The sequence below is a fragment of the Anser cygnoides genome, chromosome 5, assembly GCF_040182565.1.
Source record: "Anser cygnoides isolate HZ-2024a breed goose chromosome 5, Taihu_goose_T2T_genome, whole genome shotgun sequence".
Classification (NCBI taxonomy): Eukaryota; Metazoa; Chordata; class Aves; order Anseriformes; family Anatidae; genus Anser; species Anser cygnoides.
This window is the reverse complement of record NC_089877.1, coordinates 49,739,849-49,753,127: the sequence shown is the minus strand read 5'-3', so window position 1 is coordinate 49,753,127 and position 13,279 is coordinate 49,739,849. Positions and strand designations below refer to the sequence as shown.

The 13,279-nt window shown below is 34.4% G+C and overlaps 1 protein-coding gene across 1 annotated transcript in view; it reads left to right on the top strand.

The window, feature by feature from the left end:
* The window catches only part of PPP4R3A (protein phosphatase 4 regulatory subunit 3A), a 42,932-nt gene extending 29,988 nt beyond the window's left edge, over positions 1-12,944 (top strand). Inside the window, exons 7-15 of the mRNA XM_013182102.3 lie at positions 486-602; positions 1,898-2,029; positions 2,124-2,226; positions 3,582-3,740; positions 4,972-5,141; positions 7,014-7,156; positions 9,395-9,585; positions 10,080-10,306; positions 11,683-12,944. Of these exons, the coding sequence (XP_013037556.2) occupies positions 486-602; positions 1,898-2,029; positions 2,124-2,226; positions 3,582-3,740; positions 4,972-5,141; positions 7,014-7,156; positions 9,395-9,585; positions 10,080-10,306; positions 11,683-11,796 (1,356 nt within the window). The 3' untranslated portion in view covers positions 11,797-12,944. The remainder of the gene's footprint in view (positions 1-485; positions 603-1,897; positions 2,030-2,123; positions 2,227-3,581; positions 3,741-4,971; positions 5,142-7,013; positions 7,157-9,394; positions 9,586-10,079; positions 10,307-11,682) is intronic.
* The last annotated feature ends 335 nt before the right edge of the window (positions 12,945-13,279 follow it).

Genomic DNA, 13,279 nt, shown 5'->3' with positions numbered 1-13,279 from the left:
TCTTTGTGATAACAATTTTATTTCTCTCCAGAGAGGTTTTTTAAAAAGTAGGTATGCGAAACATCAGTCACAAGGGTTTCTTAAGTGTTTGCTTCATTTGACTTGTCTTATCTTGAGCTTCAGGACATTCAAAAATTATTTTTTTTAAACTTGAAAGGCAATTACAGTATGACATTGGTAAGTGCCCTGGCATTGTTATATTTTTGTTTTTTAATTCACGCTCCCATCTTTATGTCCTCCTTGGTGTACAACTAAGTAACAAGGTAGGGAAATAAACCAACAGACAGAAGAGCCATAAAATATATTCTCCCCAGTAGCTTTGTACAGGAAAGAGATTAAGAGTCAAACCAGTTTTGGAATACAGTTTAAGCAATAGTTAGGTACGACTTCTTGTGAATAGGAATTAAAAGCTGTGTGATTTCTGATTTTCATTCCTTTGAAACCTGTATTTTAAGGAAAAAAAAAATCTGTATTTGACTTTCCAGGGTATGGATGATGCGCAAGTACGAAGTGCAGCCACTGATATATTCTCATATTTGGTTGAATACAACCCATCCATGGTACGAGAGTTTGTCATGCAGGAAGCGCAGCAGAATGACGATGTAAGTAACGGGTCCCCAGAAACGTGTGTATTGCTGTTTTCTGAAATTGCTGCTCTTATATACAACTCTCTTAATGAGGTGAACCCTTGTTCTGAAGAAATATGGAATCTAGTCATATGATTACAGACCAGTGAACTACCACATTTTTAGAAGTCCTGTTAGTCGAGTGATATGAGTGTTTGCCTCTTTATATATTTTCGTTCCCTTGTGTGTAAAGTAAAACAGGTTATTGTAAACCACTGTTTTGGTTATCATTAGCAGCCATACAAGGAAAACAAAATATTTTTGATTGATGTCCTCCTTAAAATGCAAAATGTAAAATTAAGTCTTGATCTTAGCCTGGACATGTGTTTTAATTTACATATAAGAAACCTGCTGTGTTCAGTTTACTGTCACACACATTGGAAGTAGAGATATGATCCTAAGTGTTTCTGGACACTTTTTTCTTCTTTTTTTAACAGAGGTTTGCATTTCCTGGAGATCCTCAGTAACTCATTAATACAGAACTCTAGCACACAAGTATTAGTAAGAAAGGTAGTTCAAAGTAGCAATCAAGGGAGAAAAAATGTTGTGCTGCCTTTTCTATAGAGGACATAGTTAATGTCTTCTTTTATCTGCCAAAAACATGGCTGAGGACAGGAAACTACTCGTGCTGCTACTTCTGTGCTGGAAGACGAAGAAGGGGGCATCCGGGACCTTACATGCTGCAAGTGCAGCTGACATAGAGGGAATAGGGCTGTTGGTTCCAGCCACTTGCATTGGATGACTGTCCTCTTTTATGAGGGACAGCGGTAACCCAGCAACTTTAGTTGCTAAATGTAAATATTATTTTCTATTTTTACATGTTATTCTTGTTTTCTGCAAGCACATGTTGGGGTTATTTTTAGGTGAAAATAATCTCATCAAGTTCAATAGCAGAGCAAAATTCACTGTTGTATGTTCATGGAAATAAAACACTGGTATGTATTCTAAGGGGAGGAGATATATATCTAAACTTGCATACTCTGAAAACACTTCAATAAATCATTTGAAGTTTGAGACTGTTGAGTATCTGGCTCTCTACTTTTTCTTTCTGGAGTTTTCCTTCCAACTAAATTCTAAAGATTCTTAATTTCAGAACCATTTTAGTTGCTTAGAAAGATTCCTCTTCACTGCTTGCCTTCTTACTGTTGAACAACTGCCCAGAATGTGTTGCTGGAATGTAAAGTTAACTTGCTTCTCTTAGGCTTTTTCTTCTTTTGTGGGGAGTGGCATTGAAATTTATCTTTTTTTTTTTTTTTTTTTCCCCCCGTTAGGATATACTACTCATTAACCTCATTATAGAACACATGATTTGTGACACGGATCCAGAACTTGGAGGGGCAGTGCTACTCATGGGTTTGCTTCGTACCTTAGTTGATCCAGAAAATATGCTTGCCACTGCCAATGTAAGTAAATACCTTCAAATACAATTACAGTTGGGTTTTTACAGCATTTGGTGATATGTTACATGCATAATACGTGTTTTTTTTAATTCTCCAGAAAACAGAAAAGACAGAGTTCTTGGGTTTCTTCTACAAACACTGTATGCATGTTCTGACAGCCCCTTTATTGGCCAATACTACAGAGGACAAGCCTAGCAAAGGTAACACCACTCTGGATGTTGGACATAGCAAGGGCTGTTGAATTTAGACAGGCTGTTGGTGTTTAGAACAGAGTAACTGTCAGAGGATATTTTTTTTTGTCTTCTAAGAGAACCTGAGATTATGATATATAATTCAGAGTAAAATACTGAATTATGAATTAGTTGTTTGAATAATTTATAAGTATAAAATTCAGCAAAGAGATCCAATTTAAGAAGTGAACAGGACTTGCTGCAGCTTTAACTTCAGCAAAATATTTAAACATTTGTATCATCTTGAGTAACTCATGGGGCTGTTCTGTGACAGAGACTTGAAAACGTGTACTTGATTTTAAAGTCAGGATTTACTAGAGAGGATCCAGAAGCGCCCCTGAGAAAGGTGTGGGTCAAAATGCTTTGCTGAATTTAAGGGTATTGTTTCTAGATCAGAGTAGGATAGCAAAGCTCAGTAACGAAGTAACTGTACTTTCTGGCTACTAGCAGCAATACTGTGTATTGACATTAAAGCACATCCAAAATGGATGTAAAAGGTGGTACATAAGTTAAAAAGACGTGCTGTAAACTTCTTAATTAACTGTATAGATTTCCAAAGACTTAGTTAAATTAATTTAGATTTCCAAAGACTTAGTTAAATTGATCTGATGTATCTCAACTTGCTTCAAGATGGTTTTGAGGTGAGATTTAAAATAATAAATCTCTATTTAAAAATAATTGTGTTCTTTAGTGGTCAACAATCTGGCAGTATCCTTAAAAAGGTAGTGCTGCCTTTTAAAAAAGATTAAATCTAATGTGTTCGATTTATTGTTTCTGTCTACTTAAAAGCAGAATTTGAGCTACTTTTTTCTATATACTGATATGACTTTGTCCTAGAAGTATTAAAAGAGGCTGAGATATTTCCCTTCAATGCTACTTTTGTTAAAGGGTATAATGGATAACTTTTTTTAGTGTAAACTTAGTCAAGGGACTGTGTGTATGGCAATGTTTTATTGTATGTCTGTAGACATGTGAACATAATGAGATTTGGTCACATAAAGCTGACTTAACCTTGTGTTAGTGTAAAGTTCTGTACTCTCTGAATCTTTAGACACTGATTTAAGACAGACAAAATATAATTGTTTCTGCAGTTAAGAGGGTTTCCTGCCGTAGGTGTACAAATATAAAGTATCCAATCCGTAACAGGCTTGTTCAATTTCTATTTTAAAGACTAAACATACTCTCTATCATATTCCCTAAACTATCGGTGGGGAAAACACAAGAACTTGTAAATGTTTACCAGACTGCAGTTGGATATTTGAAGTTAGCTTCTGAAGGCAATATCCTGGTTATGTTTAATTGTTTTTGTTTTGGTTTTATTATAGATGATTTTCAGACAGCCCAGCTCTTGGCATTAATACTGGAATTGCTAACTTTCTGCGTAGAACACCATACTTACCACATAAAGAACTACATTATTAACAAAGACATCTTGCGAAGGGTGCTTGTTCTCATGGCCTCAAAGCACGCTTTCTTGGCATTGTGTAAGTTCGAACACTAAAGAATAAAGTAGTATTTTGTGAATGGGAATTGTTGCGTATCTTCATTCTGCTGGAAGAAAACTTCACAGATGAGATGTTTTGTGACTGAATACAGAAATTCTACTGTTATCCTGTGTGTTTCTCATACAGATTTGTAGATGTCAGTTAGAATTAGTAAATAAGTTTGCATTTATGAATGTCTTTTCTCAAAAGCACAAGGAGTTTTCTTAACTTTAATATGGAGATGAACTGAAAATATTATTGAATATCCTAAGAGAACCGTTGTAAGTTTTGATGTTTTTTGAGTAGAAATCATAAGAGATATTTAATTAAAGATACAGTTAGATGACTGCTTTAAACAGTATGTTCGTTCAGCATGTTGCTTTTGAAACGCTCATAGTTTCCTGTGTTCAGCACAGTAAAAGCAAAGGAGTGTGGCTTAATTCTGGAGGTCAGAAAGATTTTTCCAAGATTCAGTTGTGCACGTGCAAAACAAAGCCTTAAGTTGACTGAGAGTACTATATAGTAAGAAGTACTTTTTCATTTTGTAACTGAATCACCTGAGCATTGGTTTTGGAATCTTCTCGTAATCGTGTTTCACATGCACCTGATTGCTAACCAGAACGCACTGCCTTCCAGCAAGATTATACTCTTAATAGTATTTATGTAAGGATATTCACATACTCATTCGTGTGTGCTTTAGGATTTCAGAAAGAGCATTAAACGGGATGTAAATTAAATCTTCGGTTTACTGTGTGTATGAAGATCTTGTTTACAGATTTTAAAATGAGATATTTTATATCCTAATCAAACAGAACTTACTTAAATGCAGTCAAATTTATATTTGAGTAATAGCAATGATAAGCAAATTTACCAAGTACACTTGAGAAAATATTTCACCTTTGCATTAAGTCATTTCAAAAATCAAAACTACACCTTTATGTTAGTGGCAATATAGTTTAACAGTAGTATATTACTTCAACAATGAACAGAGGGGGTTTGACTTGAAGAATCACAGTGGAGGATTTCTGTATAATAAAATGGACAAGTAATGTTCAGCAGTATGGTTAAGACTGTTGCAAAGCAGAGAATATCTGAATGTAAAACCTGGTCCTAATAATGTAGTGCTACAAAAGTACTGAGATTGCAAATTTCCATGATACCAAGTAATTTTTTTTTTTCATTAAATTTATTAATGTTAAAAGCATAGCTTTTAATAACATCTCTGTTTCAGGTGCCCTTCGTTTCAAGAGAAAGATAATTGGACTAAAGGATGAATTCTACAACCGTTACATAATGAAAAGTTTTTTGTTTGAACCTGTGGTCAAAGCATTTCTAAATAATGGTTCCCGTTATAATTTGATGAACTCTGCCATAATAGAGATGTTTGAGTTTATCAGAGTGGTAAGTACTGTTATGCTGAAGATAATTAATGTAGTAATTCATCTTGTAGTTCAAGTAGACTTTGTTTGTGCCCTGAATTATGCTCTCATAATGATATGACCATCTGACAACTGTATTTAAATGAACTTTCTTTTGTATTTTCAGTGTTACGTATTTGTTCTTTCTTATGTTCAAGCCGTATCATGACTTTAGAATTAAATTCACTTAATACTCAGTGTATTCTCAGTACACAGATGTGTAAAAGCAGCCCTGCTCAGGTTTCAGCATGCAGATTGGATGGGCATGTTAAGATAGGAATGTCATTTGAAGCTACTACTATGAAAACATCAAATACAGTTATGCTCTGTAATGTCAATTCTAAAGAATTTGGAAACATCAGAAAGAGATATGCCTTTTTTGATTTTTATTAATGGAGTGCTACAAAGTCCTTTCCATAGGGAGTCTCTTAAAATATTCAGGCCAGTTTGGCTGTCTGCACAGTACTCTTTCTTTACTGTTGTCTTCATCCAGATTCTGACAAGATACTGTACAAACTGCAAATGTGATAAGCAAGCAAGCGCAGACAGTCACGGTGGAGTAAGTGGGTGGGGGAAAAATGAGGCTTTGTCACCTCTTGACACCTTCAGTGCTGATGTCCTCTTTCCTCTTTGCATTTAAAAACCATTTAAAATGTTTTTGAAGCTATGAAAAAGGTTGGTCTGTTTACCTGGTCCTGAATTTGGTGCTGTGGTCTTTCAGTACTCTTCGGGATTGCGTACTAATTCTGTAGTTCATTCTGTGGGAAAATAAGTCATCTTTTATTTTCTTGTCCTCCTTATCACATAGATACTCAGGTTGCATTTCCAGAGTACTCCTAGCTATCTGTAAATCACTGTCAATTTTATTTCCTCTAGGTTTATTTTTAAGGAGAGCAAATAAATTTTTTTTTAAAAAGTGCTTTTATTATTACTGATAGATTACCATTCAAAAGAGTTGACCTTTGAGCATGCAATCAAAAAAGAAAATAATCAGTGTATTTAAGATTTACGTTGGTTTGCTTGTTCTTAGTAAATGGTAATTCAGGTGTTTATTCTGCAGTATTTTCCAGTGGCTGTGCAGCACTACAAGCGCCATACCACATACAAGAGCAATTTTCCTGCACCAGTATGCAGACCTGTGCTAGGTTTAACCCTTAGGAGTGGCTCTGGGCAGCTGTAACAATCAATTGAAATAATTCATATATGAATATATATAATATATATAATATATATATATATACATATGAAATAATAACAAACAATTGAAAAAAGCAAGTTGGCAGGTTTCTATAAAGGACCTTGACAGGCATTGTGTGCCCACAAAGAAAAAACTTGCTGTTAGTTTCTGATGAAAAATATTTTCCTTGTTCTCATCCTAAACAAATGCATTGAATAATTATTTTTGCCTAAGTAATTCATTTGCAGCAAAGAAATATTGTGAATGCTAAGTCTGTATCTTGTGAACATATATTTTTTTACTTTATTGGTTACAACAGGTAACAGTTACTCTCTCAATATACAAACATTTATGAGTTGCAGTGGAATATAGTTTGCAGAATTGGTTTTGATATCATTTTCTATCAGGGTTTTAGATTCTATTCATATATTTTGAAGCATGTATTGCTAGAAAATTACTACTGTTATATCTGCTTCTCTAATCATATTTGAAGCTCTAGGTTTTTAACTACGCCTGTAGTGTAGTTTTTTGCATATGCTTATTTTTGCGTAAGCTAATTATTATGATGTTTTCTGTGGAATGTTTTAAAAATAATGTCTCAGTTACTTTTTATATTGTATGAAGACGTAAATTCACTTGAACAAAAGTAAGTCACTTTATGGTTTTTCATTCCTACAGGAAGATATAAAATCATTAACAGCTCATGTAATTGAAAATTACTGGAAAGCACTGGAAGATGTAGATTATGTGCAGACATTCAAAGGACTGAAACTACGATTTGAGCAACAAAGGGAAAGACAAGATAATCCAAAACTTGACAGGTAACAGGCACTCAATTCCCTTACTATTTTTTGGGGGGGAATACTGGTGGATTTTTGTGTGATAGCAGGAAATGTAAATGATTTATACTCTTGGTTACATCTCAACTATTGTTGAATTTAATTGATTAATAGTGTTATTTCCTGATGTATTGCTTCAAACTTGTGATCAACTTTCAGCTAACATATTCACTTAAGTGTTATTTTTCCCCCGTTCCCTTCCTGGACCCCAGTAATAGTGATGAGTTTTTGTATCCTAAACTTACGCGTACTGTTGTAATGAGGGTGGAAGCCTTACCGGTATCTGAAGTTCATTTACCTAAATAACAGGTTCCCTTTGTTTGATTTGGAACATTGTTCTGTCAAGAATCATTGTGTAGATTTTTCCTTCAAAAATTCATGTTAGATTTCTTATTTTAGTTAGTTATGGGAATAGGTACTTTTATAAGTGCTACCACAATGACTGAGAAATAAAATACACAAAGAAATATTCAGAGGATAATTTTTTTCACTGTTAGAGTTGCTGACGAGATAAAAACCAATGTGATGTCACACTTGAATCCTTCCTTCTGTTTGCCAGAGCAAAACTTTCCTTCCTTAGTACACAGTCACCCAAGGTTAAAAGAGTAGGGTTTGTAAAAATACAAAGTTTAGGACTTTATACTCAATTTATGTTTTGCAAACAGTATTACTTATGTGTACAGTTCCATTCAAACAAAATGGACCGCATGTGAGCAGATGAGTTACTTTTCAGAATTGTTAGCAAGATCTGTTCTTATTTTGTTGTCATGAATTAGTTTGAAGACGTTAAAATTATACCTGATTAGTCATTACTAGGACATCTTGAAATTTCAGACTTTTAACTTGTTTGAATTCCTACCATCATATTTCTTCAAATTAAAATGTGAGTATAATCGTAGATTAGTTTTTAAATGTTGAAGCTCTTTCAAGAGTACGTGCAGGATCTGCAGGTTTGAATACTAATTTTTTTTACAGGTGACATTATTATTATGACTTGTGTCAGCTAAGCTTATCATTTAAGCAGCTGTGAAATTCAAACCCCAGGATTCTTACTTTAATGCATGTGTTGGAAAGAACCCCCAGTCACTTCTTTCAGTAATTTCAATCTACTATAAGAAGTAAAACATTGGAGTGTTTACTTGGTTCAAATTGAACTAAGTGATCGTGTGTTGTTGTGCCACATTAGCGTGTCCAGCAGAAAACTACAGCTTCAAGAAGGTTACACCTCAACCAGGCCCAGTTTTTCTCTTCTTCCTACATCTTATAAAGTGGCTGTGCAAGCCCTGTCACAGTTCATGTCCTAAGTGAAATAAACAGAAGTAATAAAAATGCAAAAATAACAATAATCTGCTTACACATTTTAACAATTGAATAGTTCAGTCAGGGAGGCCAAAATCTGTGTTGACGTGGGCCACAGAAGTATTCGGAAAACTGCCACTTAAGTAACAGTTTTCCACTAGGAACAAAACTTTCATTTAAATGCAGTTTTAAATGATGCACTGTTTATATAGATCCAGATGATAGTGTTGGCAAAGGAATTATTCAGAATTAGATTTATTTTTAAAAATACATTTAGCATTCTGCTGCTACTGTAAGAGAAAAGGAAGGTTGGGGTGAAGGTAGACCAAAGCTAATAATAAATCAATTAAATGAAGAGGGAAAGATAACACTTTGTATCTAGGTCCCTTAAGAATGAAAAATACTGATATTGACCAAAAATTGTGGATGTGGGAGGAAGAGATGACTATCCTTTTAACATACCTATTTTTTAAACACATTGGACCCCAAATGCTGATGGGCTATGCAGTATTATTAGAAAATAGTCTGTAGCTTCTAAACTTCTCTTTACAACTTTTTATTTATGAGTGTAAGCTATTATACCAAGCCTGAATACAACACTTAAGTGACATTTATTAAAGTAACATTTAACAGTGCTGCTAGTAATCTGCAGAATTTTGTACAGATAAAGTTTGAATGTGCTATTAGCACATTCTATACGTTATTTGATGCTTCAGAAAGAAAAGTTTTTAATGTTATTTGCACTGAAAGTACAAAGAAAGAGGCACATTTAAGAATAGTTTGCTCTATTAAAGATGCTGGTATTTTTATTGCTCTACAGTATCTATAGCTGTAAGCTGTCAGTGTAAATGTCAAGTAGAAGTTTTGTTAATCGTATGAGTTGTTTTTTTAATCAAAAGTTTTAAACTTACTGTTCTGCAGCATGCGCTCCATTTTGAGAAACCACAGATACAGAAGGGATGCAAGAACCCTGGAAGACGAGGAGGAAATGTGGTTTAATACTGATGAGGACGATATGGAAGATGGAGAGGCAGTGGTGCCCCCTTCTGACAAAACTAAGAATGATGAAGATATTATGGACCCTATAAGTAAATTCATGGAGAGGAAAAAATGTAAGTGATGAGAAAAATAATGCCGTATGGCTTACACAGAAGCCTAACTGCTATTCTTTAGTCCTACTGCAACAAAGGATTTTTATGTTTATCCTCAAGTTCATAGATTTTGAAATTCTGACTCTGAGCTAGTGAACAAGTTCTGTTGTTTGTAAAAGCACAATGATGCAAAAGTGCGTATTTCTTAAAGAATTTAAATGATGATCTTAGCTGATTATCAGGTTTTCCTTTGTCTTATTTCAGGTTTATGATTTAACATTTTCTATATATATGTTCAGGTGATGTCACCGGTAGGATAAGAGTGTTCAGTCCTGGCCGGTGACAACAACTGCTAGGTGTGGTATAGAAGTATGAAAAAAAAAAAAGTATTATCACTCTCTTTTTCAAGTTGTGCATAAAGTATTAAGCATTTTCCCACACAGCAAGATGGTTTGTCGTTAAATGTTTCGTTCAGTAATGTTGCATTGGTTTTGGTTTTTATTTTTTGTCTGCAGTAAAAGAGAGTGAAGAGAAGGAAGTTCTTCTGAAAACTAACCTTTCGGGTCGTCAGAGCCCAAGTTTCAAGCTTTCCTTTTCCAGTGGGACGAAATCCAACCTTACCAGTCAGTCATCTGCAAGTAATCTGCCTGGATCCCCAGGTTCTCCTGGATCTCCAGGGTCGCCTGGGTCTCCAGGATCAGTTTCTAAAAGCACATCTCAGATGGCAGCTATTACAACTAAGGTAATTTTGAACAGACGTAGGTTGACTTCATTGTTACAGACTAGGTATTTACTTTAGCGCGCCTCTGAAGTTTGTGTGAATTCTGACATACTAAGCATTAATTGACTGTACAGTTTGTGCTTACTTTTTCTCTGATGTTTAGCATTTTCTGGTCCAACATGTATATAAAAAGAAAAAACATAAGCTCTTTTGACGCCCAAACTCTCACCAGAGAGTTTTTATACCATCTCGCTCAGTCAGTGTAATTCCTTGAATCTGAAATGGAGTCTTTACATATGGAGCATATTGCATACAGTATTAGCTTCAAATTTTCAACTGGTGGTGGTACAAAAAATGTTACGTTGAATATGCAGCGGACTGTAAAACCATTAATGGATTCAGGCATAAGTTCCTTTCTTCAGTGTAACATACACATTGTTTATAAAAGTGCTGCATTCAGAAACTAGAATCTATGTCGGAATTGTTTTTTTCAATAATTATTTTATACTTAATTTATGTGTAATATATTCAGTGTTATGCTATGTGTGATGGTACAAAATGTGTGTAATTTTTTTATAGCATTTCATTTTGGTATACAGTTGACTGCAGTTTTCTATTTTAGATGCCTGTCATTAGATAACTGCATAAGTAATGTGATCCTTGAGTAAAGTACTGGCAGCTGCCATTGTAGTCAAATCCTGGTTAAGCTTCAGAAAATCACAGCATACTGTAGTTAGAGAAAGTTTTTGAAGATCATGACACTTCTTCATGGGTCTAGAGCTGCCTAATCCTAAAATTTGTGTTTATTTGCAATGCAAGGGTATTTTAAATATTACAGGATTATTGTCTCATTTTCAGTTGCCAAGCTGTGTAAATTATGTAACCTGTATACCTTATTTATTTAATTATATACAATAAATTACCTAAATTACTTAACATTTAGCTGGCTTTTTTGAAGACAGACTGTGCTGTAGAAGTCTCCTAATTGAAAATTCAAATTGAGGGATGTTCTGTATTTGTTTCTGAAGTGCTTCCAGATTGCATGTTGCTGCAGTCAGCTATGCTTGGTGAAAAGAAATTTGCATCTTTACAGACTGAGCTGCAGCGTATACTTAGCAAAACTAAGTAAATTTGTGGATTTTCTTTCTATTTGGAAATATCTCTATCCCGTTGGATAGGTAAAACCCCAGTTTGGATTTGTTCATTTAAATGTTTTTCAGACAATGTCATTTTCATTCATACTGAAGGGTTTCTTTTTGTTCTGTTTGATTTTATCCAAAACTTCATGAATCAATATCCATAATGGCAATATGCTGCGTAAACATCATTTTCCAATAGAACGGTAAAGTATCAACATGCAAGATGTTTTCTTAAAGTAATTATGTCCATCTTTGTAGGGAGGCCTTGTTGGGCTTGTAGATTATCCTGATGATGATGAAGAGGATGATGAAGATGAAGATAAGGAGGAAACTTTACCTTTGTCAAAGAAAGCAAAGCTCGAGTCATCATAATGGCAACTGCTGAAGAACATTACCATTTGAGGGACGGATATTTTTTCCAAAAAACAAAACAAAACCCACAACAAAGCAGCAATCTTTTGTGAATTACTGTGTGTGACACAGATCAACCTATACAAATGGATTTCTGCCAATCAAGTGCCAATTCAAAGGAGCAGAAGAAGAGGAAATACTTCGTTTAGGGGAAAGACTAATGCCTTTGAGCTCTCCAGCTTGGACCACATGTTGCCCTTTTCTCAGGGAAGGAAATGGAAAACAAAAATGAAAAAAAAAAAAGCCAACAGGGCAGGAGTTTTGTTAGTGGAACTCTGGATTGGCTGGTCAGTTGCTACAATCAGAATATGCTTTCTTGGACCATGTATGAGACTTCTGAAGAAAAGGCGGTTTTTGCCATAATTCTTCACTAGTTAAGAATGCCAGCAGTTTCTTTGTATAAAAGAGACCTGCCTTTGAAATCGTACATTCTGAACATTTTAGTCAAGCTACAACAGGTTTTAAAAACCTCTACGGGGGAGGGCTGAATATAAAGTTTCCTCTTTTTTTTTTTTTAATCTGTTCCCTTTGCCCTTTAAACTGCAGAATTTTTTTTTGGAGGTGGGGGATTTGTTTGTCCCTTCTTGATTAAAGATTGAGTGGAATTCTAGATGTGGTCACTTTTGTGTCATAATTTTTTTTTGCCCCCCTGAGTGTATGCTTAGTTGTTGAGTATATATTTGGGACCATTAAAATTTTTTGATGTAATATAATCTCACTGTTGTGCTGGTACCTGTTTCACCCTGTGTAATTTTGTTCTGCATCACAATTCTTAATATGTTTAGGATTTTATGGAAGATGGTATAGTTTTTATTGGAAAAAATCTTAATCTTACCACAATGTGCATAAAAGCAATACTATTTTGTGACTAAATATTTTATATTAAATTTTACATCAGCAACTGTCTTGAGAAAAAATTCAGGGAAATAGGATGGAGTCAAAAATACAAACCTATAACTATGAAATTAGTATTCCAAAGAGACTGAAATTTCATAACTATAATGGTAGACTAACTTATCGAAATGCAAGATGGATGATTTAGGAATACCAGTATATTGACTCATTTGACTTACAAAAATAAAAAAGGAGTAATTGAAGATGAAGGAAAATGGCATTAGTGGTATTTTTTAAAAACCTCTGATTCCCTTTGGAATACCAGTTTTAGTGAATCAAAGATGGTTGCAGAATAAATGCTTTACAAGAATACCATCTTTTGAAAGTTATTCTAATACTTGATTGAAAAACAGCAATTAAACTTTGGGTCTAACTTGGTGACTACATTCTTTCCCCTTTTTCCAAACCTAAATAATATTAGTTATTAATTGAAACTAAGTGTTCGTGCTTCCTTACTGCTTTTACAGATGGCTTTGATTGGATGGCAGCGCTTCTTATAAATAGGAGTTTATTCAGTTCCCTTCCTTGCAAATGAGAGAACCCTTCTTAC